This window comes from Brassica rapa, chromosome A01 (assembly GCF_000309985.2).
Source record: "Brassica rapa cultivar Chiifu-401-42 chromosome A01, CAAS_Brap_v3.01, whole genome shotgun sequence".
In the NCBI taxonomy this organism is placed as follows: Eukaryota; Viridiplantae; Streptophyta; class Magnoliopsida; order Brassicales; family Brassicaceae; genus Brassica; species Brassica rapa.
In genome coordinates this window covers 23,374,139-23,396,547 of record NC_024795.2, presented here as the reverse complement: position 1 = coordinate 23,396,547, position 22,409 = coordinate 23,374,139, and the positions used below count along the sequence as shown (strand labels likewise).

Genomic DNA, 22,409 nt, shown 5'->3' with positions numbered 1-22,409 from the left:
TATGTACTTTGTTTTCTAAACGATGATAAAACTCAAAAAAATTTGAGATCAACAGAGATGATTTGAATAAACTGTAAAAAAGCTCATGTTGGTATGATATGGAACAAATCGTAACAGACCATTTAACTACAATAATTTAATATAAAGCTTAAAATCTACTATTACCTTATTGATCCAGTGTTTTGAAACCCGATCCGGACCCACGGTTGAACCGGTAAACCCGGTAACCCAGAAAAAAATCCGGTTTGGATTTTGTGAAAAACTCAATATTTAGAAACCCGCAAAAATCCACAAAAATCCAGTAGAACCCGGAACCCGATACCGGTTGAACCACTGGTTGAACCAATAAATAACTTTTACTTTTTTTAAATTTTTTTAATTATGTTTTATATTCTAAATTTCCAATTAAAAATTTCTATACTGACAAAAAAAAGTTAGGTTTTTCCTTTTCAGTTTTATATTTGTGATTTTTAGATTTTAGTGAAGATTTCACTATGCCACTTGAAGAAAATAAAGTGAACGATGGTAGAGAAAACCAAAACTAGTTGATGTGATTTGGTGTTAGTTTATTTCTTTTATTGATAATTTATTATAATAATTTTTTACTTTTGGTTTATTTTATTTGAAATTTAATTTATTATTCACATTAAACATTTAAATATTTATAAATTTTATGTCTTGATTTTTTATAGATTTCATAACTTTTATCTTATTAGACAAAATTATAAATAGTCTAAATTATTTTTTAATATTTTGTATATCAAATGAAAATAAAAATATAGAAATTAAAGTTAAGTATTTTCTAAATGTTATTAAACATAAAAATAGACATATCCAAACTATTATTTTATGTTTATAAAAACATTAAGAAAATATTAAACTTTAGTTTTTATATTTTTATTTACATAGCTGATATATTATTATATAAAAAAATTAATTCATTTATTAACCCGCGGTTCGCCCGCGGTCGATCCAGTGACCCAGCGACCCGGTAAGTCGTCCGGTTCAGTGTCCGGGTCGAGTTTAAAAACATTGTATTGATCAGATAATTTCTTATAATTTTCAGATGATTGAATATTTGAATATAATTATGATCTTTAGATATGATTTGGATTTTATTTAAACTAAGATTACTGGATCTTACCAAATATCTAGCAACTTTGGTAAACGTAACTCTAATAATATACTTGCATGATCTCATTATTTTTCAATATACAGAAGCATAAAATATATGTGAAATATAGTCTCATATTCATTATAAATGAAATAGACCAAAATATACACATATAAACTTCAAACTACCACAAATTTTCTGTAATTTAAAGAAGTTATTGTATCATCAAAATCAAACAGGCTTGGACATTTTACCCAGACCCAAAAATCTGAAACCGGAACTGATTCAAAAATATTCGATCCGAAACCAAACCGAAAATTTAAAGTATGTATTGGATCAAAATTTCTTCTATCCAAAAGAACCTGAACCAAAAAAAAAACAAATAGACTCGACATGATAAAAACCAATTAATACCTGACTTAAAAACATGAATATTCAAAACTATGATTTTTTATGTTCTCTTTTCTATATTTATTTTATGATTTAGTTAAAATATCTTTTTACAAACAATCTTTGTTATTATTTTGTGACATTTTCAAGTAATATGAAGCTTAAAATGTAAAATCTAGAGTTTAAAAATATTTTATTTTAATTATTAATAATTTATTTTAAGTTATTTTGTAGAATTTTAAATATATATAACAAATTTCGACTAAATTTTATAGGGTTTGGGTATATCATGTACTTTTAAGATCCGAAAATACATGAATTCAATCTGGATCGGAAAGTTAAGAGTATTGTACATGTATTTTAATTATAGACCAGAACCAATCCAGACCTGAGAAAAACAGACCTGAATCCGAGAAGAACCGACCTAAACCCAAAAAAAATTTACGAATACCTATTGGATCCAAATTTCTAGGCTCCGAAGGACCCAGATCCGAAAAAATTGGACAAAACCCAACCTAAAGACCCAAACGTCCAGGCCTAAGTTTATGAATGAGCGTCCGGGTACCCATTTGGGTACGAGTCAGTTCTTTAGGGTATTAGAGTTTTGAGTTTTTGGGTAGGGTTCGAGTCGGTCCTCTCAGATACAGTTATGTTCAGTTCTGATGTATATGAACCTGAAAATAACCAAATAACCAATGTATCTAAAACATGTTTGTCATGTTTGTAATACTTGAATCGGCATGATTTTAAAATATAACTAATATATATTTAAATTCTGGATATCTTAGAATACTCATTCGGTTTTCGGTTTAGGTCGTGTAATTTTTTTTTCTTTTTTCTTTTAAATCCAAATTCTTCGAGTCCTCGACATTTGGATCCAATTAGGTATTTGAAATATTTCCGGTTATGGTTCAGTTTGGTTCCTTTTGGAATCGAATCAGTTCGATTCCATAATTCAAATAACCCTAAAATACATGTAATTTAGCTACGTAATAGTCTAGCTCAATTTGGATATTTAGGAGCAAATTTTTTTTTTAAGTACCCGAAAAGCCGAAAGACGAAAAATACCTAAAATATTAATTCATATCCAATTTTATTTATAACCCAAACAAAACTCGCGCTTTCGAAGCGCGGATCAAAATTTAGTGATTTCTTTATTTTTTCACTATTCCTTATTCAGTTCTTAAAAACATTTTTTTTCTTTTAAAGAACTCTCTGTAACTTATATTTGACACTTTATCCATTATATAATATTTCATGCGCCTGCTGTTTTTTTACCTAATCATGATATAATTCTTTCGTATTTTTGTGTTAAAGTATGGGGATCCCTACTATTAAATTTGCATATCATGATTTTCTATTGGAAACTTTTCAATCAAATGTTTTAAATTTATTTATTTTTAAAATGAAATTAAAAGTTAAAAGTTAAGGCATCCATTCATCTAAGTAGTTACATATCTTAGAATAGTCACATCATTCTCTTTTTCTTAAATGTGTCTTATAATTTACCATTTGTCTTTGATAATTATATCTTGGCAAACCTAATAAATTGTATAGAAATTATATGCAATTTGTGAGACACTCTATTTCTTTAACATTATATCTCTATACCAGTCATCTGTATTTAATCTGTGAACACTCTTTTATATTTATAGAGGTGAAAATGTTTACTGTATTAAATATTCTCTTCATATCCAAGATTTTTTTCCATTAATATAATGTCATCATTGGTCTTTTTATTTATAATTTTAAATGAAATTATTAACAAATTACTGTTTTGTTTTATTTTTTGGTAGATTATATGTATACATTTTATTAATATCATGGGAAGGAAATAACGGATTGGTTTTTCTTTCTTTTGTAAAGCATCGTTAAAATCACTTTCCATGTTATATTTTCTCAGCATATGACGCATATATTTGCTTATGTAATAATTTTGTTTGGAAGTTCTGGATGTTGACTTTGTAATCTTAAATTTTATTAATAAAATTTGTTAGCCATTAAAAAAAATATTTTAATTTTTAGTAAAGAATTTAAATACTTGTGTGAATGCGCAGGTTTGTTTCTTAGTCATAGTAATAATAATAGAATATATTACTGTAAGATTTAATATACATATGATGATACATTATAATGCACTTGTGCGGTTAAAATAACAAAGTGTTGTGTTGTAGTTGTGTGGAAGAGTTGTGTTGGTTAAGACACATCCTTTGATTATATACAAAAATGACTCGTACATAATTTTGTTCGTATGTAAGTGAGAGTCTTTCTAAGACACATAACAATAATATTTATTAAAAGGAAAGATTAAGGAAGGCTTGGGATTTCTTATCCATCAAGGAAATCACCAAAGAGAAGGTTAATGGGGAGAAGATCAATTGGTGGAATTGCATCCAAGCATGGATCAAGGTTAGTCCTTTCTATCTTCTCTAGAAATCATTAGGGTTGAATTAATTTAAACTAGAATATGGTCTTGGACATATTTTATTTCATAATAGAAATCATTAAAGTTTTTTTTTGTTCAAATAGAAATCATTAAAGTTATTCTTACAAAAATAAGATAATAAACTTCAATATGCATTCAATTTATTACAACATTTGGGATTGTCCAAAAAAAAAAAGAAGAAAAGATAGAAATCATTGCGACATTCAAAGCAACAGCAAGAGAACTTCGATGTGCTTTAAGGTCTGGTTTCACTTTCATTTCCTAAACCATTTTGGGACATTCAAAGCAACCCTAGAAACTTCGACGTGCTTTAGGTTTTGCTTTGGGTGTCACTTTTGTTTCCTCAACGCTTCTTGCAGAAGTGCCCTCCTCCGGTTGATGCCTGTTAAAGCTCAGAAACAGTTAAAGAGAACCCTAACACAAAACATAATAATATAAATACCTTAAGCAGTCTTTTAAACATGCATTTTTTTCTTACAAGAGAAAACTCTTTGTGTGAGATTTTGAGCATTCCGTTTTAAGAACAAAGTATATGAATCTATGAAGCTATAAGATGCTGATATTTAGTTTCTTAATAACTACTCTTCACTATATGCATCCAATGCAATTATAAAGTATTTGAGTAAGATCATTAAGAACAAAGAAAAGCAAAAAAAAAAGGAACTTAGTTAATATATTTGCTAACCTCCTTGTAGTTCGTTTCCTTTTGCTTTTGCGCGTACTCTTCCTTAAAATTTGAACCGGGCTTGGAACGTAATTGATGAGATGTGGCCATGATCCATGTATAGCCCCTTCATCATAAACAAGACTTTGTATATTCTTTCCAATAATTGAAATGCTGGTGCATTCTTCTTCACTATCATCACTAGGATCATCCTTGCCTGTACTACAACACACTGCCACTTTATGCTCCTCGTCAACCACGAAGCTAACAACATTTAACAACACCACGTCCACTACCAAGAACTCGCCCCACGACACCTTTTTGGTGCCAATCATGTTGCTCACCCATATCTTCATCTCATATAAATCCAAATGAAGATACTGATGTAACACTGAGAGTTGTTCGTCTCTAACAACTGACAGAACAGCTGTATCGTCGTACTCATCATTCATGGAATCTTCAGGACCAGCACTCTCATACGGAAGAGGGAGAAACCCAAATCTCTCTCTTGTGAAATCAAAACTGAGTATGAACTGGTCTTCATTCTCTTTAGCAACCCAGTAAGTGTTTCCTTTCACAGAGACGCCACGAGCAGATATTTCCCAATCGTGCTCATCAACATCTAAAACCCTCCATGAGTCAGACATGAAGTCATACAGTTCAAACTCAGAAACCGTACGCATCTCTTGCTTGTCGAAATAACGACAATACCTCAAGATCTTGTAGCTATTAACACAAGAAGACTTGCTGCCTTTGTATCCAAGAGCATATTCGAAATAGTCATGACTTGTTCTAGGTTCGACATACCTAGTTTCACGGTTACTAGGGTTGCAAACCACGAGCATTTGTTTTCCCACCATAGTGCATAGCACTAACCCCTTGCAGTAGAAAATATCATGTATTTGTAAATCATTTGAATCTTGTAAAGATCCAAGTTTACCTCCGAACTCCATCACTGGATCAACGTTGTTATGGACTCCCTCGAGGTTGATGGTTGTTGAAAAAACATTAGTATTCAACAATAAGATGAACTCTCTTCCTGTTCGAGCCAAGTGTTTCTTGGAGAGTAGATCTTGGCGTACAGCGTACCATCTCTTGCAAATAGTTTGCCATGCATGTGGTCGAGACTCTTTCGGAACAAGGGCGAGTATCTTCTTTTCAAGATCAAATGTAAGGTCGGTTATCATCACCATCTTCTTCTAGTAGTGATTTCTGAGCTAATAACGATATAAACTAGGGTGAACTTTTGTTTTTTTTTTGTTTGAACACCAAAACAAAGGTAAACTAAAAACTGTTTTTCATTGGGCTTTTATTGTAGTTGTATGATAATTGTTAAATTTATTTTAGGGAAATGCATATTTTTTTGAAATTTGAAATCTAAATTATATCTTTCTTTTGGAGAAAAGATATATTTCTTAAAAATGTAGATTTCTGGGAGACTAATTTCAAAAGAAATATGCTGAATTAAGTAAGGAATAATTATTTGTGAAACAGTGAATTCTTCTCATCAATTTATTTAGGTTCAACGTTTGAAGAATAGTTCGGTACAATGAAACACAGGAGAAAAGAGGCCTTACCTGCGGAAAAACTCAAACAGCACAAAAAAGACAACGACACAAACTTAAAGGAAAGATGCATTAGTCTTGTCTAGACGCTTTCTTGAGGTGACGGTTGTGAAGTCATATTTAGAAAAGGTAAGAAATATTTTTTTTTACAAATGATTTATTGATAAAAAAATATTTTATAAAAATATTTGTTACTTTTAAATATTCTTTCATTCAACAAAAAATGAGAATGGGAGGCGAGATAAGTTTAACGGTTGATATTTATGATGTAGGCGGGAATTGGAATGGAACTGAATGAACCGTTGGTAACACAAACAATGACTTCGGCCCGTTTATGTTTGACCTGAACTGAGTTTGAAATCTGAAAATCCGAAGCTCTCACTGTTGAATGCCCTGTTTCTCTCCCTGACTCCGTCTATCTCAAGCTCAGGTCATCTCGCCAGTAGAGATTTGATCTTTTTGTATGTCTCTCTCCGTCTCCGTCTACTTGGTTTGAATACTTTCATTGGTCTTTTAAATCCAGTTCCGCTGCCTTCTTCATTCCCATCTTTTCTTTTTCTCCAATCTTGATAATCGATTTTCTGTACAAAGATAGCATAAAGCAAAATATTGAGAGCTTTTCTTTGGAGCATTTGTATCGATATCATGCAGCCGTAAGAGTTTGAGATTGATATTATATCATCACTTCTATTTTGATTCAGTTAGAAAGATTTGGCTTTTCTGCCTAGAGTTGGCTTGGGATATGAACTTTTCTTTTTTTTTTCTGTTAACTCGTTTATGCCTTGCAGCAACAAAACACTGAGCTTGTGCTTGGCATGGTGAGGCAGCAATTTAAGAAACACATGAATGAGACAGACCCCAAGAAGATTCAGAAGTTAAAAGATAAATAGGTCTTAGTTTCCTCCCTAAGCCTCTAGTGAATGCTACAACTTGTTCGGTCTTGTTCATTGAGGCATAAGTTTGATGATTCTCACACATTGCACTCTTGGGATTCTATCATGTATATGTCTATCTGGAAAGTTTGCATTGACTCAGAAAAGTTTTATGTTGGTATTTGGCAGTGCTTCTCGGGGACTCATCAATCACATGTTGTTCGAGTCAGCGAAGCTAACTGGACGCAAGGTTAGCCAGAGTTCCTGATGCAGCCTTGTTGTTATCGTTATGCGCTCTCTGGTTTGTTGTATTCTAATAATGCATCTAGTTGGCTTTAATAAAGAACTTCATAACATTGATGATCTTGGTTGGCAATTCAATCTAGTGGTTCTGCGCTTCAAGTTGAATCATACTGTTCTTTGACTCTGATTTCGATACGTTATATTAGACACTTTGAAAATGATTAACAAATAGATTATGACAGAAAGAAGAAAGAGACAAAAATCCTAAAATTTGTTCGAATTATTGAACATGCAGAGTGATACTTTAAAACATCAATTTCAAAAGATGGTAGATACAAAACATTAAAGAAGAAGACCTTTCTATCACATAGTCTTCATAGATCTTATCCCACATGAGCTTTTACATCTCAAAACTAGCATCATGGATGCATTTAAACCATCCATTGGAAATATTAAATCATTTTTACTTTTCCGTAGACGCCACATTGGTTCGGCCCAAATCTCCTCCAGTTAAGTTTGATTGATCAGTTCAATATTTTGGGTAGTTCGATTAGGCCGGGTACTTCGGATATTCGGATCGGGTACGGGTAAAATCTATTCGGGTCCGAGTGTTTCAGATAAATGAATTCTCTATCCAATAGGTACTTGGTAAATTTCGGTTCGAGTTTCGAGTCGGATACCACCGGTTTTGGGTATCAATTTATTATATAAATCATATATATATTTACTAAATAAAATAAATTACATGTAAATTGAAGTGGTTATATGGTTACTTACTCTATTTTTAGTGTGGCCAATCCGGATTCAAACCCCTAAAATGTTAATTTTATAAGAAAAATAATATTGAAATAGTATATATATTTACAATATAAAAGAATACATATAAGTTGAAGTGGTATGGTGGCAACATAGCCACTTTTCTATCTATCCAACTCGGGTTTCGAGTTGTGGTGATAGCACATTTTTTAATATTCTGGGTTTTAGGCTATTCATTTCGGTTTAGATGGATACCCGATCGGGTTTCGGGTAATAATCGGAACCGACCCGATATCCACAGATATTTGAAGCAATGACCCATTTGGTAATATGACCATATCCAAAACCGAACCAAACCAGTCTATTTCGGGTCGGACCCGGTTCGGGTAAACGGTTCCGGTTAAAAGTCCCAGCCCTAAGTTCGATTTTTAAATATTTTACGATAACTAGTCAAAGTTTTAGTTTTCATTTATATTTTGGTTAAATTTAATTTAAATTCGGGTAATTCTTGTTAGTTCGATTAATTTGGTTCAATATTTTGGTTAATTCGGTTAGTTAAATTCGAAATTTGAATTAAAATTTTGGAAAATTGAGCTATCCCATTGCCAAACCAAATCAAACAAAAAAAAACTGAATATTTTTATAAACATGTAAACATGCTAAATTGAACAGAACTAGTTACCCGACTAACAAAATTTTCAGTTCGGTTCGGCAAGTTTGGTTCAAAACCGCAGGCCTAGTATATACTATAATAACAAAAGCATTTGGAAAATATTTCATTTGTGTTTGATTGCTAAAGCTTGCCTGGATCGTGAAATAACTTAATGGATTGGATCAGTTATGTCGGCTAAATCTATTATATTAAAACAAAAGTCACAACTTCTATTCATGTGTGATTTTTTTAAAATGGACATTCTCTAGAAAATTATATTTCATTTAATTCTAATTAACTTAATGACATCATTAAGATATCACATCTTAAATAATTGACATATATAACAACTCACCTATAAAATTGTCTTATTTTTTAATTATAAAAATATATTGAGAAAAAAATCTACAAAATCATATTAGATATTTTAAATATTATTATAAAATGAATCATTGATTAATTTCGTTATTAGTACTCTAATATTATTATAAATTAATGTTAGTTAAGATTTTATTATAAAAAAAAATTGTATACTATTTTCTTCAAATTTCTAATTATAGTCTATATTATCTATTAAAATAGAAGTAATAAATTCTTTCATGTATTGTTTTATAATTTGGACCATCCTTTCATTTTTAATTAAATATATTTTATTAAAACTAATAATATATAGAATCTTTGAACTACCTTAATCACAATATCTTTTGATATCTTTTCATTTTAAATATAAATATATATTTTAAAAGTTCTAACAAGTCTGTTTAAAAGATTTTAACAAGATCTTAATTTTCAAAACTTATATGTAAATATTTTCATTAATTTCGAAATTAGTTATGAAATAATATCATACATTTATATATGTTATAATATTAAAATATAAATTTTATCATTTTATCAATTATATAATCATAATCAATCATTTAAAGAGAAATTATTAATTATTATATTGTGCTAAATATGATTAAATTATATTAAATTATTAATTTTATATATTTTATTTTTTGTAAGTATTTATATTCGAAATGTAATATGTAGGTAACACATGTTAATATTAGAAAACTATATAATACACGTATATAAATTAACATGTATTTCAATAAAGTTAATAATACAAATCATTTATGCATGATATCTTTTTATTTTAAATATAAATATAAATAAATATATACATATATATATATATATAATTGTTTTAACAAATCTTTTGAAAATATTATAACATTATGTTAATTTTCAAAAAATTTATGTGAATATTTCAACTAATTTCGTAATTAGCAATGAACTATTATTATGCATTTATATATATATATATTTAGTTATCATTTATAAAATAAAAATTACCTTTTTATCATTTTATAATAATAATAGTTCATATTAAATGAGATTATTATATTGAACTAAATATGATAACATTTTATTAAATTGATAAATTTGTAAAAACTGTTTTATAAATACAAAATATCTATGCTAAAAATACAATACGATGGTATAACGACTTAACATTCAAAAACTATATAATACATGTATAAAAATCGACATATCTTAGACTTTTGTATATATAATAATATATTATCTGAAAGAAATAAATGTAAAAATATTGCAAATAGAAAACTTAGTTTTGAAGGTCGGTGGGTCAAAACTGAATATAAATTTAATACAAAAATAATATTTAATATTTTCTTAATGCATATATTAATTTGTTAAATAAATATATATACCATAAATGATGTAAAAAAATATTTATGTATATTAAATGAAAATAAACACCCGTACGGTTGTGCGGGTCGAAATCTAGTGACTGTTAATAAGCATGATTAACTAGTTGAATATACTGTTTTGATATGATATGATTTGATATATCTATACTGTTATTTGATTAGTGTTATTTGCTTATTTATCATATTTTTCATGATTTTATGAAGAGTCATTAGTTTTAATTATATTAAAATTGATATATGACGGAGCGGAAGTAATCATAGTAACCGATAATGCGAAGGTAATGTTGAATTCTGAAAATGTATGTTATCTTAGCTTTCTTAAATATGTTGAATTCTTAGAGAATGCCTAGAAGTAAGGATTCAAGAGTTGTTTAAAACAAAGTTCTATTTCAATAATCAAAAGTTGTAACTCTTACAAATCAAGAGCTCACTATTATATTAATATAACAAATACCTAAGTCTTTAAGGATTATGATCTAACCTTCTACCCTAAAGTTTTTAATCATTATCTTTCTATTTTTAAGAATATTAATGTTTATCTAGAAAAAATTAAAATGAAACTAGAAAACTAAAGCCCAACAGAAATAGGATGCTACGCTACATCAATATCTTCAATAAATAATTACATAATTAATTATTTAACTGATTACAAATTAATATTATAAAAAATATCTAAAAAATGGAAAACATGCGTGAAAAAGTATAATCCCATGTATTTATTTTGTGTTTATCTACATCCTCATCTTTCTTTCTTATTTGTAAATTTTATAATTAGTAGAATATATACACATATAATTATTAGATTTATCATTATACTAAAATAATAAAAATAGTTTTATGAAAAATATATAAAAGTGATTTATATTTGTTTGTAAACGTAATATGTCATCGCATATTTTTTAAAAAAGTATTAAATTTATTTTAATATTAAAATAGGTATATAACCAACTAAAATAACTTTGATTTATATTTGTTTGTTAAAATTATTTCTTTGTGGTATTTTCATTTTTAATCTTATTATCCAGTTGTAAGAATAACATTTTTTATCTTTAAACTAATAATATAGATTAAAAAAATTATGTCCGTATATGCGGGTTATATCGCTCGGACCTCGGCTTAGGAAATATAACATGTTTTGATATATTGATTACTAGGTATTTTTCCCGCGATGCGGGCTTAAACATTTTCATAATTTTTGAAAAATTGAAAAATTCTTTGTACACTATATTTATTATACTAAAATAAAGCTTACAATAACTTAATATTATATTTTTAATTATATAATTAAAGATATAATTTGATTAATATTTAATTATATAATTTATGTTTTAACTTTTTACTAAATGTTTTTTCAGATAACAATACAATATATATAGAAAATATATATTTTTTAAATTATATTTTTAGATTTTGGATAATTTAATATTCTATTTTTAACTATATAATTAAGAATTTTATTTGATTAATATTTAGTTATATAATTCATGTTTTTAACTTTTTACTAAAAGATTTTTTCAGATAACAATACAATATTTGCAGAAATTATCTCTTTTTAAAATTATATTTTCAGATTTTAGATAATTCTTACTATTATTAATTTTAATCAATGATCTAATCAAATAAATGAAAATTTCGTTTTTATTTTTTAATTTAGTTATAGAATTTATTCATTAAGGGTATAAATGATATTAACCACTCTAACTTTTAACGTGAGAGCTCGATTTCAAAATTTTACTTCGCAAATAATAGTATACGAGTTGCAGGATACCCCTTCTATAGAGCCGAGTTGCAGGATACCCCTTCTATAGAGCCGATCTTGGGCAATTCCGAATGAAACATTGATTTTAGGTTTAAGGATATAAACGATATTAACCGCTCTAACTTTTAATGTGAGAGCTCCGTTGCAAAAATTTACTTCGCAAATAATAGTATAGATTATTATTATTATTAATTTTAATCACTTATTTATTCAGATATAGTTTAAATTCGTTTTTATTTTCGACTAATTTATATAATTTATTCATTAAGGGTATAATCGATTTATTATTAATTTTAATCATTTTTTTAATAAGATAGATTTAAAATTCGTTTTATTTTTTGACTAATTTATATAATTATTCATTAAGGGTATAAACGATATTAACCGCTATAACTTTTAATGTGAGAGCTCCGTTGCGAAAAATTTACTTCGCAAATAATAGTATAGATAACATATAAACCTAATATTATTAACATAAAATTATTTTTTAAATATGTATAAAAATTCATTAAGGGTAGTATATAATTATCTTTTTTTAATATTTTTTATATTTGTTTTTAAAACATGTTTTTATTTGACAAATTTATTATAATTTACAATTATCTAATATAACATATAAATCTAATATTATTAACATAAATTTCGTTTTTAATTAGATATAAAAATTTATTAAGGGTAGTATAGATATTAACCGCTCTAATTTTCAACGTGAGAGCTCGGATGGAAAAATTTACTTCACAAATAATAGTATAGATATATAGATAGATAGATTTCGGATTTATGATAAACGCTAGATGATTTGATATATAATGATTTTCCAGCATATTGGTTACAAATCTTTGGAACACACTAGTTTGTACAAAATTTGATTTTTTATGCGCGATTATTTCTTAATTTTTTAACGATAACATATAAATACTATAAGTAAAAGTTAAGATTTATATTCGGCAGGATGAATCCTCAGATTGCTTTCATTAGGTTTGTCTTTTTTTCGTTAAGGTCATTTTATTACAAGTTTTTAAGCAGCCTTTTGTCTTTGTGTCTGAACCCAAATCCACCAAGCTTCTGCTGTCTTGATTTTGTTTGATTTGGTTCAAGAAGTTGATCTCTGAGTCTCTGTGTGAATGTCGAATGTTTTGGTTGGTGGCAGGGGTGCGATGAAGATAAAGGGTAGTCTCAGTGCTTCGCAAGAAATTCACCCCTGACATTTTCCCAAAGCCTTCGAAGTTGTGAACACAGTGTAAGAATGGTGCTGCAAGCCTCCCTTGAACTCACCATCTGATACTTGTCTCCTACCAAACAACCTGCAGTAACTTATCCAACTGTAGGTTTAACTCAAGTATAATACAAACTGTCCGAGCTTCGTTTCTTCTCAGAGAAGGCAAGTCAACAAACACAGTTTCTCCTCTTTCACTGCAGGAGTTGTATTGAATTGAGATAAATGTTACATTTGATTATTTTTCTATTTCACTCAACTTTGTTGAGAGCATTCGTTATTGTAATTAAGATGTTTATGTTTTCAGGCTTCTGACTCGGAGGGTATTGCAGAGCAGGATTGTGATATGTTCTGATTCGTTTGCAGCTGGAAATTCACAGTCTGATGGTGATGAAGCCACTGCTGGATTGGTGATTAAGCCACTGCTGCTCTAGTAAGGTCAGTTTCCTCTCTATCTCTTTTCTTTCAGTACTCTCTCTCTGTAATGGATGAGTTTTAATTGTTTAAGAAGAAGCTCTGTTTAGGTTGTTCTGTCTCTTGATTCTGTAATGGAGTTAATGTTTTGTTATGTTTATGTTGTGTCTTGTTGTTGTTGTTGTTCTGTTATATTTATCTCTTTAATATATTTTTTCTTTCTCTCTTTAATCATCATTCACTCTTTTTTTTAAGAACCCTTAAGTTAAGAAACTATGAATGGAGGACAAAAAATTAGTTTTTTTAACACACATTTAATACTAAAAAAGTGATTAAGAAACTCTTATGGGGTTATAGGGATAATCATGCTCTAAGGATAGCTCCAAACTGTTATTGTGTCTTATTCCACAGTGGTCAAGCTTTCACATTTGTGGGAGCCACCCTGTTTGCTTGAACAAAGCTTACTTGTTTCTGTGTTTTTTTCTCACCAGTTATCTCTAAAGATACTTTACTACGTGCTGTAAATCTGTCATTTTGTGTTTCAAAACGATTCCACTTGTTTAATAAGTTATTATGCATCTTTGGATCTTTACATTATTATGCTCACAGTTTGTTTGGTCCAATCTCAACCTGCGGGTTCGAACTGGAGTTCTTGTTGTTCTTAGGCTTACTCTTGGAGTCTCTCCACCTGAATCCACTAAAAAGCTCATCCATATCCTCAAGCGACCTCCCTTGCGTCTCTGGCAAGAAAGTGTAGAAAAACACCCAAGCCACCGTCGCAATCCCTCCAAACAAGTAAAACGCTCCTCCCGTCGTCATCGCCTCCGACAGCAAAAGAAACGTCATGGAGATCACACCACTCGTCACTCTGTTCACCACCACGGCCATACTCGACCCCTGTGACCTCAACCTCAACGGGAATATCTCAGAGGTGTAAACCCACGTGATAGGTCCAGCTCCTATCGAGAACGTAGCTACGTAAGTCATCACCGTAGTGATGCTTAGCACCAAAGCCCACGTCACTTTCTTCTCTGTGTGGTCTATTATCGTTAGAGATGTTCCCAACGCCGCGAGAGACAGGATCATGCCTCCCACGCTGGTGAGTAGCAGTGGCCGTCTTCCGACTCGGTCGATGAGGAAAGTCGCGACTAGTATGAAAGATGTTTTCACGATTCCTACTGCTACGGTCGCTAGAAGCTGCTGGTGATCTGTTTTGAGTCCAGCCGTTTTGAAGATTCGTGGTGAGAAGAGGACCACCGCGTCGATCCCGGTGGCTTGCTGGAAGAAATGGATTCCCATCGCGGCGATCATAACGCGACGGACGGCTGGAGTCGGACGGATTAGAAGCTCTTTCCATACTCCGCTGCCGTGGCTGGTCTTCCTCGAAACCTGTAAATGTGATCAGAATTGTTAAATTCAGTTTATCATGAGTTTACAACAAACCAGTTACTATAAGTGGATATTGACGATAAACATGTAATAAAAATTTGATCTAATGTGTCGAGTTAGTGTAGAAATTTTTGGAGTAAAATTTTCATGAATTTTTCAGTTCTTTGTATTCCTTAAATTAGTTCAGCAGTTAAAATAGAAAATATATTTCATTTCATTCCATATTATTCCAGAAATAAATAACATTCAATTGAAAAATCATTCCACGCCAAATAAATTCTGGAATAAATGAAATGTTGATTTCATTTCATTAAATTTCATAAATAATTATTCATATCATTCTATCTATTCCTTTAACTAGTCACAAGTTACAGTCTTTATATAATTTTTTCATTTTGGATTTACAAACTTGGCTTCATCACTTCATAATCATATTTGAACGGTGTATACTAGTTGGTCCACAAAATACACATGTTGTTATCCAATATATCTTTAATAAGTCATTAACCAGTATAATTTGACTACCACTTCTTGGTTAGTTAGAGACAAAACTTGGGACCAAGAGTCCATTAGAGACTGTTGTGTTTACCTGAACGACTTCGTCATGGCAATCGGCGGGGATTCCGGCGGCTTCTTTGATTTCTTCGAGTCGAAGAGCGGCTTCAGAGGGAGAATCAGAGGTTCTGTCGAGGACGCGTTTGGCTTCTCCTAGACGGCCTTGTATAACGAGCCACCGTGGAGATTCCGGCATGGCGAGAACGCCGATCGCTAGTAAGACGGAAGGAACGGATCCGACGCCGAGCATGAATCTCCATCCAAGCTTCAGAGGAAACTTGGAGAAGGCGAGGTTTGATACATACCCGAGCATTATTCCTGCGTTGATGAACACCTGTACACGACGTCATCATCTCGTTTAAAAAAACCATGCATCGTTAAAGATGATTAATGAAAAGTCAACGACTTCTTTTTTAAGTCAACCATTTCTTAATAATCATCTACTTACATTTTCTTACATTTTCCTTTCTTCCATATTATAAATTTTTCATGAATGCATGGAATTTCATTATTCCGTTAATAATTACCAATTATATTATATTTCATTTATTATTTCCTTTTATAAATAACCATTTGCAAACCATATACAGTATTTCAAATCATTTTTGTCCTCTACTGCAAAATACATCATGTGCTAAATTAACGTAAATTATACACAAATATAAATAAGCTGTGTGTATTTCTTTCAACGGAACATGGCCTACTCTATCATTTTGCAAACACTGAGTATATAATAGAACAATATCATTTTTATAGTTATCTATAAAGAAATACGAAGATTTAGTCTACACTGATCTAATTAATTAGTTTGGTTAGGCGTTAGCATATATATATACCTCAGGGAAGGAGGTGAGAAAGCCACGAGAAGATGCCGGAGCGACTTCGGCGGTATAGACAGGTGCAATCATGAGAGCATAACCGACTCCTACTCCGGCGACAAACCTCCCGAACATGAGGAAAGCGTAGTTAGGAGCCAATCCCATGAGGATTGCTCCGGCAAAGAATATAGCTCCGGCAAACACGATTGTGTTACGCCGACCAATCCAGTCGGAGGTTTTACCGGCGGCACAAGAGCCGATGAGTGAAAAAATGTTAAGTATTCCGGCGAGAATACTGACTTGAAGATCAGTGATCTTGAAATCTCTCTTGATATAAATCAGTGCTCCACTCATCACTCCTATATCTGCATATTAACAAAATAAATATTAATGAAAAGTAATGAATGTGTGTGTTTCAGTGTTTGTATAATTAGCGGTGGATTAATATTTGTTTAGGTTGACCAGAAAAAGAGGTTAACAAGAAAGCTAACCATAACCAAGGAGGATGGAAGTCATGGAAGCTAAGATTGCACACGCGAATGCATACTTGTTCCTCTTTGGTTTCACCGGTGGACCTAACTCCGGTACATGTTTTGTTGCCGGTGCCGTCGTCGGGACTGTTTGATTTTCCGGCGTCAAACCAGTCATTTAGTGAGAGAAAGTGAAAAAGAAGAGAGACTTATCTTAGAGTTGGAGGGATATGAGGACTGAGTATACTAACAATAACTTGTGGTAATGAGAGCTAGCTATGTCTTAAATAGACGGTGTGTATTCAGAGTTCCATGGACAGGGCAAAATCGTCCGAGACAATGGGAACACTGCCCAAATATACAGGTAAAGTATTTGTATCCATGAGTCTCAAAAAAAAAATTATAGTGAATAAATAATAAAAAGAATAAATAGGAAAAGAAAGAAAGATTCTTGTAATTGTTGGAGATACTCTCTCAGTCTCTTGCCACTTGTCAAGTTAATAAAATTATAAGAGTACCCACATTAGTGAACTCCATGAAAGGGGTTCACAAAGTATTTTTTTATTATTATTTTTTTTGTTTGATTTTTGTTTTTAAAAAAAAAAAAAAAAATTAATCGGACCAATCGCGGGCCGCCACGTGCCGTGAGGCCCGCGCTACAGTGATGAACCAGGTTCACTAGGAAGAGGTGAAAAGAGACAAGTTTATCACTATTCATTATTTTAATATTTTTTTTTTTTGGAATTTGTGTGAACCCTCCACAAATTCACTAATGGGGGCTCTAAAAACGTGTGTTAAAAATTTAGGGATTTTTTCAACCAATGTGAATGTTATAACATTTACATTTGCTTTTTGGTTAGAGAACACAAATATCACTAGAGGAACGGAAATAAATAATAACTTTCATTTTATATGTAATTCTTTAGTATAATTATATTTTAACTTTTTCTAATTTTACTCTACCAAAATAGAATGACCACAATCAAAATCAAAAGGCAATCTCGTAAAGGCTACTTCTTGCCCATGTGAGCTTGTTGGCTCTTGGTATCGAAGATTATACACTTAAAGTGGTGCGAACGTCAAAATGAAGTTGAAATTTATTCCAATGTATTAATCTAGAAATATTTTCAAATATTTTCAAATAATTTCACTTTATTCATTAATAATTATTATTAATACCTTTTATTTATAAAATTTACGAATTAACCCCAACTTATTTATGTTTAGAAAACTTCCAACAAATTTAATTTATTCAAATTAAACATTTATTGTTAAAAAGTACGATAATCATATATATATATAAGATAGCATATTTTGGCTCTATATTGAACATTAGAATATTTTTTTCACAAATGGTCAACTAATGCATTTTATAATGAATAATGGTTTCTTTATCTTTGACTTTCCTAAATCGAGTAATTTGTTTTTAAAAATCAGTCATTTTTATTGTTTAGACAATACTTTGCATATCTAGGTGGTTTTTGAAATGATTTACCGGATTATTAAATCACTTATTTTATTTATTTTATATTTTTATGTTTAGTTTTGGTATTTTTATTAGTTTATGCATCATTATTTAAAATTATTAAATATTCTCTTATGGAAATCATATTTTTGTGTTATTGTATTATTTTAAAATATTAAAGTATGAAATAAAAATAAAGAAAAATGTATGAAAAATATTTAAAATTTAAGAACTATTCTATAAATAAAAAAAATTTAGCTCCAAAATAGAGTAATTGGTAAAATTACTCTATAAATGGAGTAACCTTAGCTATTATTCTATTTTGGAGTTGAGAATAGAGTGAAGGTTGCAGCATATTTTAATCTAAAATTAAAATGATGTTTAGACTTAAAAATGAAATATGATTGAAGATGCCCTTAGCTCAAATAATGTTATATGTTTGAATTAAAAATCGTGTTCACTCTGCAACCTTTCTGTCTAAATAAATAAATAAAATTTACCAATAGACGAGAAGTTTACATCTAGTTTACAGATTCGGTCAATAACATTGGGTATAATATTTTCTAATCAGCAAACCAGATTCGGATATTTTTATGCGTACCTTGCTTTAAGATTAAGACAGAGCTTAATTACCCAACAATGAGACTTATGAGAGTACGTCCTTCCACTTTAGTTGATGAGGGCGGAAAGAAATTCATTACGCATGTAAATTTGTTTTAACAAAAAACAAAGAATAATAAGGCATATTCGCCGATTCAAATGCATTAGATTCACGTACGTGTGCATGTTTTTTTGGGTCTACAATACGAGTGCATGTTTTCACCTATAACATGAGAAAAAGAAGAACAAAATTTAGGTTATTAAATTCACTTCAACTTTTATAACCAACCAAAATACCACGTAGGACTAGTTAAAAATGTAATAAAATTTAAAAATAAATGGTTGAAAAAACAACACGACGTTAACGCCGTCAGCAAAAACCAAAACTCTAAAAATCTAAAATTTAAACTCCAAATCAAAAACCTAAATTTTAAACACCAAATCCTAAATTATAAATTCTAAATCTTAAATTCTAAACTCAAATCGTAAACCCTAAACCCAAAACTCTAAACCATAAATCCTAAATCTTAAACTCTAACCCTAAATCCTAAACCTTAAACCCTAAATGTTATCCTAAATCCTAAACCTTAAACTCATCACTTGATTAAGGGTTGAGTTTAGGATTTAATGTTTAGAGTTTAGAGTTTAAGATTAATGGTTTAGGTTTATGGTTTAGAGTTTTGGGTTTAAATTTTAGATTTTTGGAGTTTCGGGTTTTGCAGTCGTTAATGTCGGTATTGTTTTTTCTCAGATTTGTTTTTTGATTTTGTTACCTTTTTTAGCTAATCTTACATGACAGTTTGATTGACTATAAAAGGTGAGGTAAATTTAACAATTCACCGTAGGGGTGAACTCAAGTATTGTTCAAAAATGAAATACGTATATTATATGCATAATTTGAGGATTTTAACTATGAGCTTTCGGTTGGTTAACCGTGTTCGGAATCGAGTAGAGTTTTTTGGGGATTTTTCAGGATTATAGCTTTCCAGTTCCCATTTGATCGTATTATTTTAATATGAATCAATTTTAATTAATTAGATTTCAGAGTTGGATATAATTAGTAAATTATGTCAAATTCATTTTGTGAATATGCTTATTTCAGATTCTCAATTTGAGCTCAAATATTTTTATTTATTATATCAAAATAATCGTGAAATTAGTATTTGGCTTACTTATTTAAAATATAAAATTTAATATTTGAAATACTTATTTAGGTTACAGATATTTATTTTGAATACTAATTTGAATTTTTGGATCAGGGTCTTCTGAATTTTTTTGTTTTTTTGGATTACAACTTCGGATTCGGCTTAACACGTCAGATTTGGATATATTTATACTACTATATAAGATCCATTCAAATATTTACATCTTTGGTCATATATAGATCCGAGTTTTTTTGGTTCGAGTCAGTTTAAATCTCGGATTCTATCTTTTTTTTGGTTTTGTTTTTTTTTTTGTCTAGGCCTAGTTCTAACTAAATTAAAGTTGATTAATAAATGTATTTTTGTTCTTAACTGAAATGAATAGGTTTAATGTATTGTTACCAAAAAAAATAGGTTTAATGTAACGAAATCATTTCTAGTCTTCTGATAAAAAATTGTGTGTATTACTATAATGTATATATTAAGTATTAAGGTTCCCTAGAGAAGCCGGGTCAAAGCACCCAACAGTCCAAGGCCACATGTCTTGATTCTTGAAGATAATAAGATGTAGATTATCACTCTAACAATAATACTAAAAGATTAATCCTGCAAATGTTGTAAGATGCTGTTCATATATGGTATTTATGGATACTTGCAAGAAACTATCAGTCGAGAAGTCGTTGGCATACAAGAGCAGTCGCTGTTATGAAGACTAAGAATTGTCAAACAACTTGCTTCTACTTGTAGACTATATTAGTCTAACAACAACAACAAAAACCCAAGTAATTATCAAAACCATTTTGTCTTCTTGAGCAGTCAAATATCCGTTTAATCTATTTCTAAATTTCTAGGAGCGTTTTGGTTGTGGTTATGGCCCGTTCAGCTTTGCTACTTGCCATATGGAATTCGACTCTAGTTTTCCCTAATGGGATTAGAAATATGGTCCAGTGACCTGTAGGTCCGGCCAAAAAAATATATAAATTCTTGGTTCTTACACTTTATGAGTACTATATGAAATACATTATGCGTGGCAATCTTAAAGTTACAAACTACCTAAGATACTTTATTTTAGAGGGCAAGTACTTGAGAAAGCTCTTTGATTTCTTCCGGATCACATCAGTTTCTTAGCTTCTAATACTATGTTTAGTCATAAGCTTTCTTCTATCATGCCTAATATTACTTTAATTCACTACTCAAAATATTGCTCTCCTTAAAATAAATGTGGTTCCCACTATGATTCGTCTAGTATGAATCATGATGAAGTACCATATTATGGCCTTATGGGTAATATAATAATATCACTATGGAAATAAGTTTTTTAATTTAGGAATAAGAAGATGTACATTTTCAGCATTATCTAATTTTAGTGTGTGTGTTTTGTTAAAAGGACTCATTAATAGTCGATATTACCACCTCAACATATCATGTTAGAAAAAGAATCCAATTATTGAAGAAGCAGTAAATGGTGAAGTGGGCCAAATTTTAGCAGAAAAGGCAGCCATCATAAGCGACCATAGCATTAGGCAGCTCAGATCTTTGGACTCTTATATGATATGATTTGACTTCTACTTTCGCATTTTCAGTGTGATTTTAATTTTCCACACGTATATGTTCGTAAACTCAAAAATATGAACTATTTTAAGAACACTATTGCTAAAAAAAAGTTAAAGCCAAACAACAATATATCAATTAATTCAACACATAGACATCATATATCTGATTTATCATCTAATGCATCGCATCTAATCTATTAATTTGCAAGTGTCGGTACTCAAAATTCGTTGACTTGAAAGTTGACAGTTGGACCATGAGGCTATAAGACAAATAGTGATTTGTTTAAGACGTAATCTAAAAACAATTATTGTTTTTTTTGTTGTACAAGAATCATACATTGAACGGTTGGTACTATGTATATGTTTTTATAATGAAATAGTAATAAACTAAAATGAGCAGCAAAAAAAATTAAGAACATATATTAATATTTTGCCAGAAGAGAATAATATTAAATTAGCTCATCACGATATCACTGATATTTATGTTATTTTGAGTGTAGACTTCTACAGACTACAGGTATGGTCTTTATTCTTTAAGACTCGGTGTGGAGAGTCCACACAATCTTCTATGCTGTACCAAAAGTCCACCACGTGCTGTTGAATTTTTA

The 22,409-nt window shown here is 30.1% G+C and overlaps 2 protein-coding genes and 1 long non-coding RNA gene across 4 annotated transcripts; 1 reads left to right on the top strand and 2 right to left on the bottom strand.

The window, feature by feature from the left end:
• Positions 1 to 360: 360 nt before the first annotated feature.
• Positions 361 to 6,970, bottom strand: LOC103837706 (F-box/kelch-repeat protein At3g17530). 2 transcript variants are annotated; one of them, XR_004457452.1, is made up of 2 exons: positions 1,935 to 6,970; positions 361 to 1,892 (listed from the first exon to the last, which is right to left on the bottom strand). XR_004457452.1 is itself a non-coding variant. In XM_009114081.3 (2 exons), the coding sequence occupies exons 1-2, from the start codon at positions 5,805 to 5,807 to the stop codon at positions 4,242 to 4,244; spliced, it is 1,263 nt and encodes a 420-aa protein (XP_009112329.2). In that variant the 5' UTR covers positions 5,808 to 6,970; the 3' UTR covers positions 361 to 4,241. The 2 variants fall into 2 exon arrangements, 1 of the variants encoding a protein (XP_009112329.2); XM_009114081.3 differs by having other exon boundaries at positions 361 to 4,332; positions 4,636 to 6,970.
• A 5,748-nt stretch (positions 6,971 to 12,718) lies between these two features.
• Positions 12,719 to 13,990, top strand: LOC103837693. Its single transcript, XR_004457538.1, has 2 exons — positions 12,719 to 13,428; positions 13,508 to 13,990. It is a non-coding gene; the product is annotated as an uncharacterized LOC103837693 (long non-coding RNA).
• A 321-nt stretch (positions 13,991 to 14,311) lies between these two features.
• On the bottom strand, positions 14,312 to 17,471 carry LOC103837684 (polyol transporter 5). Its single transcript, XM_009114052.3, has 4 exons — positions 17,063 to 17,471; positions 16,590 to 16,936; positions 15,788 to 16,087; positions 14,312 to 15,198 (listed from the first exon to the last, which is right to left on the bottom strand). The coding sequence occupies exons 1-4, from the start codon at positions 17,217 to 17,219 to the stop codon at positions 14,413 to 14,415; spliced, it is 1,590 nt and encodes a 529-aa protein (XP_009112300.1). The 5' UTR covers positions 17,220 to 17,471; the 3' UTR covers positions 14,312 to 14,412.
• Positions 17,472 to 22,409: the final 4,938 nt, after the last annotated feature.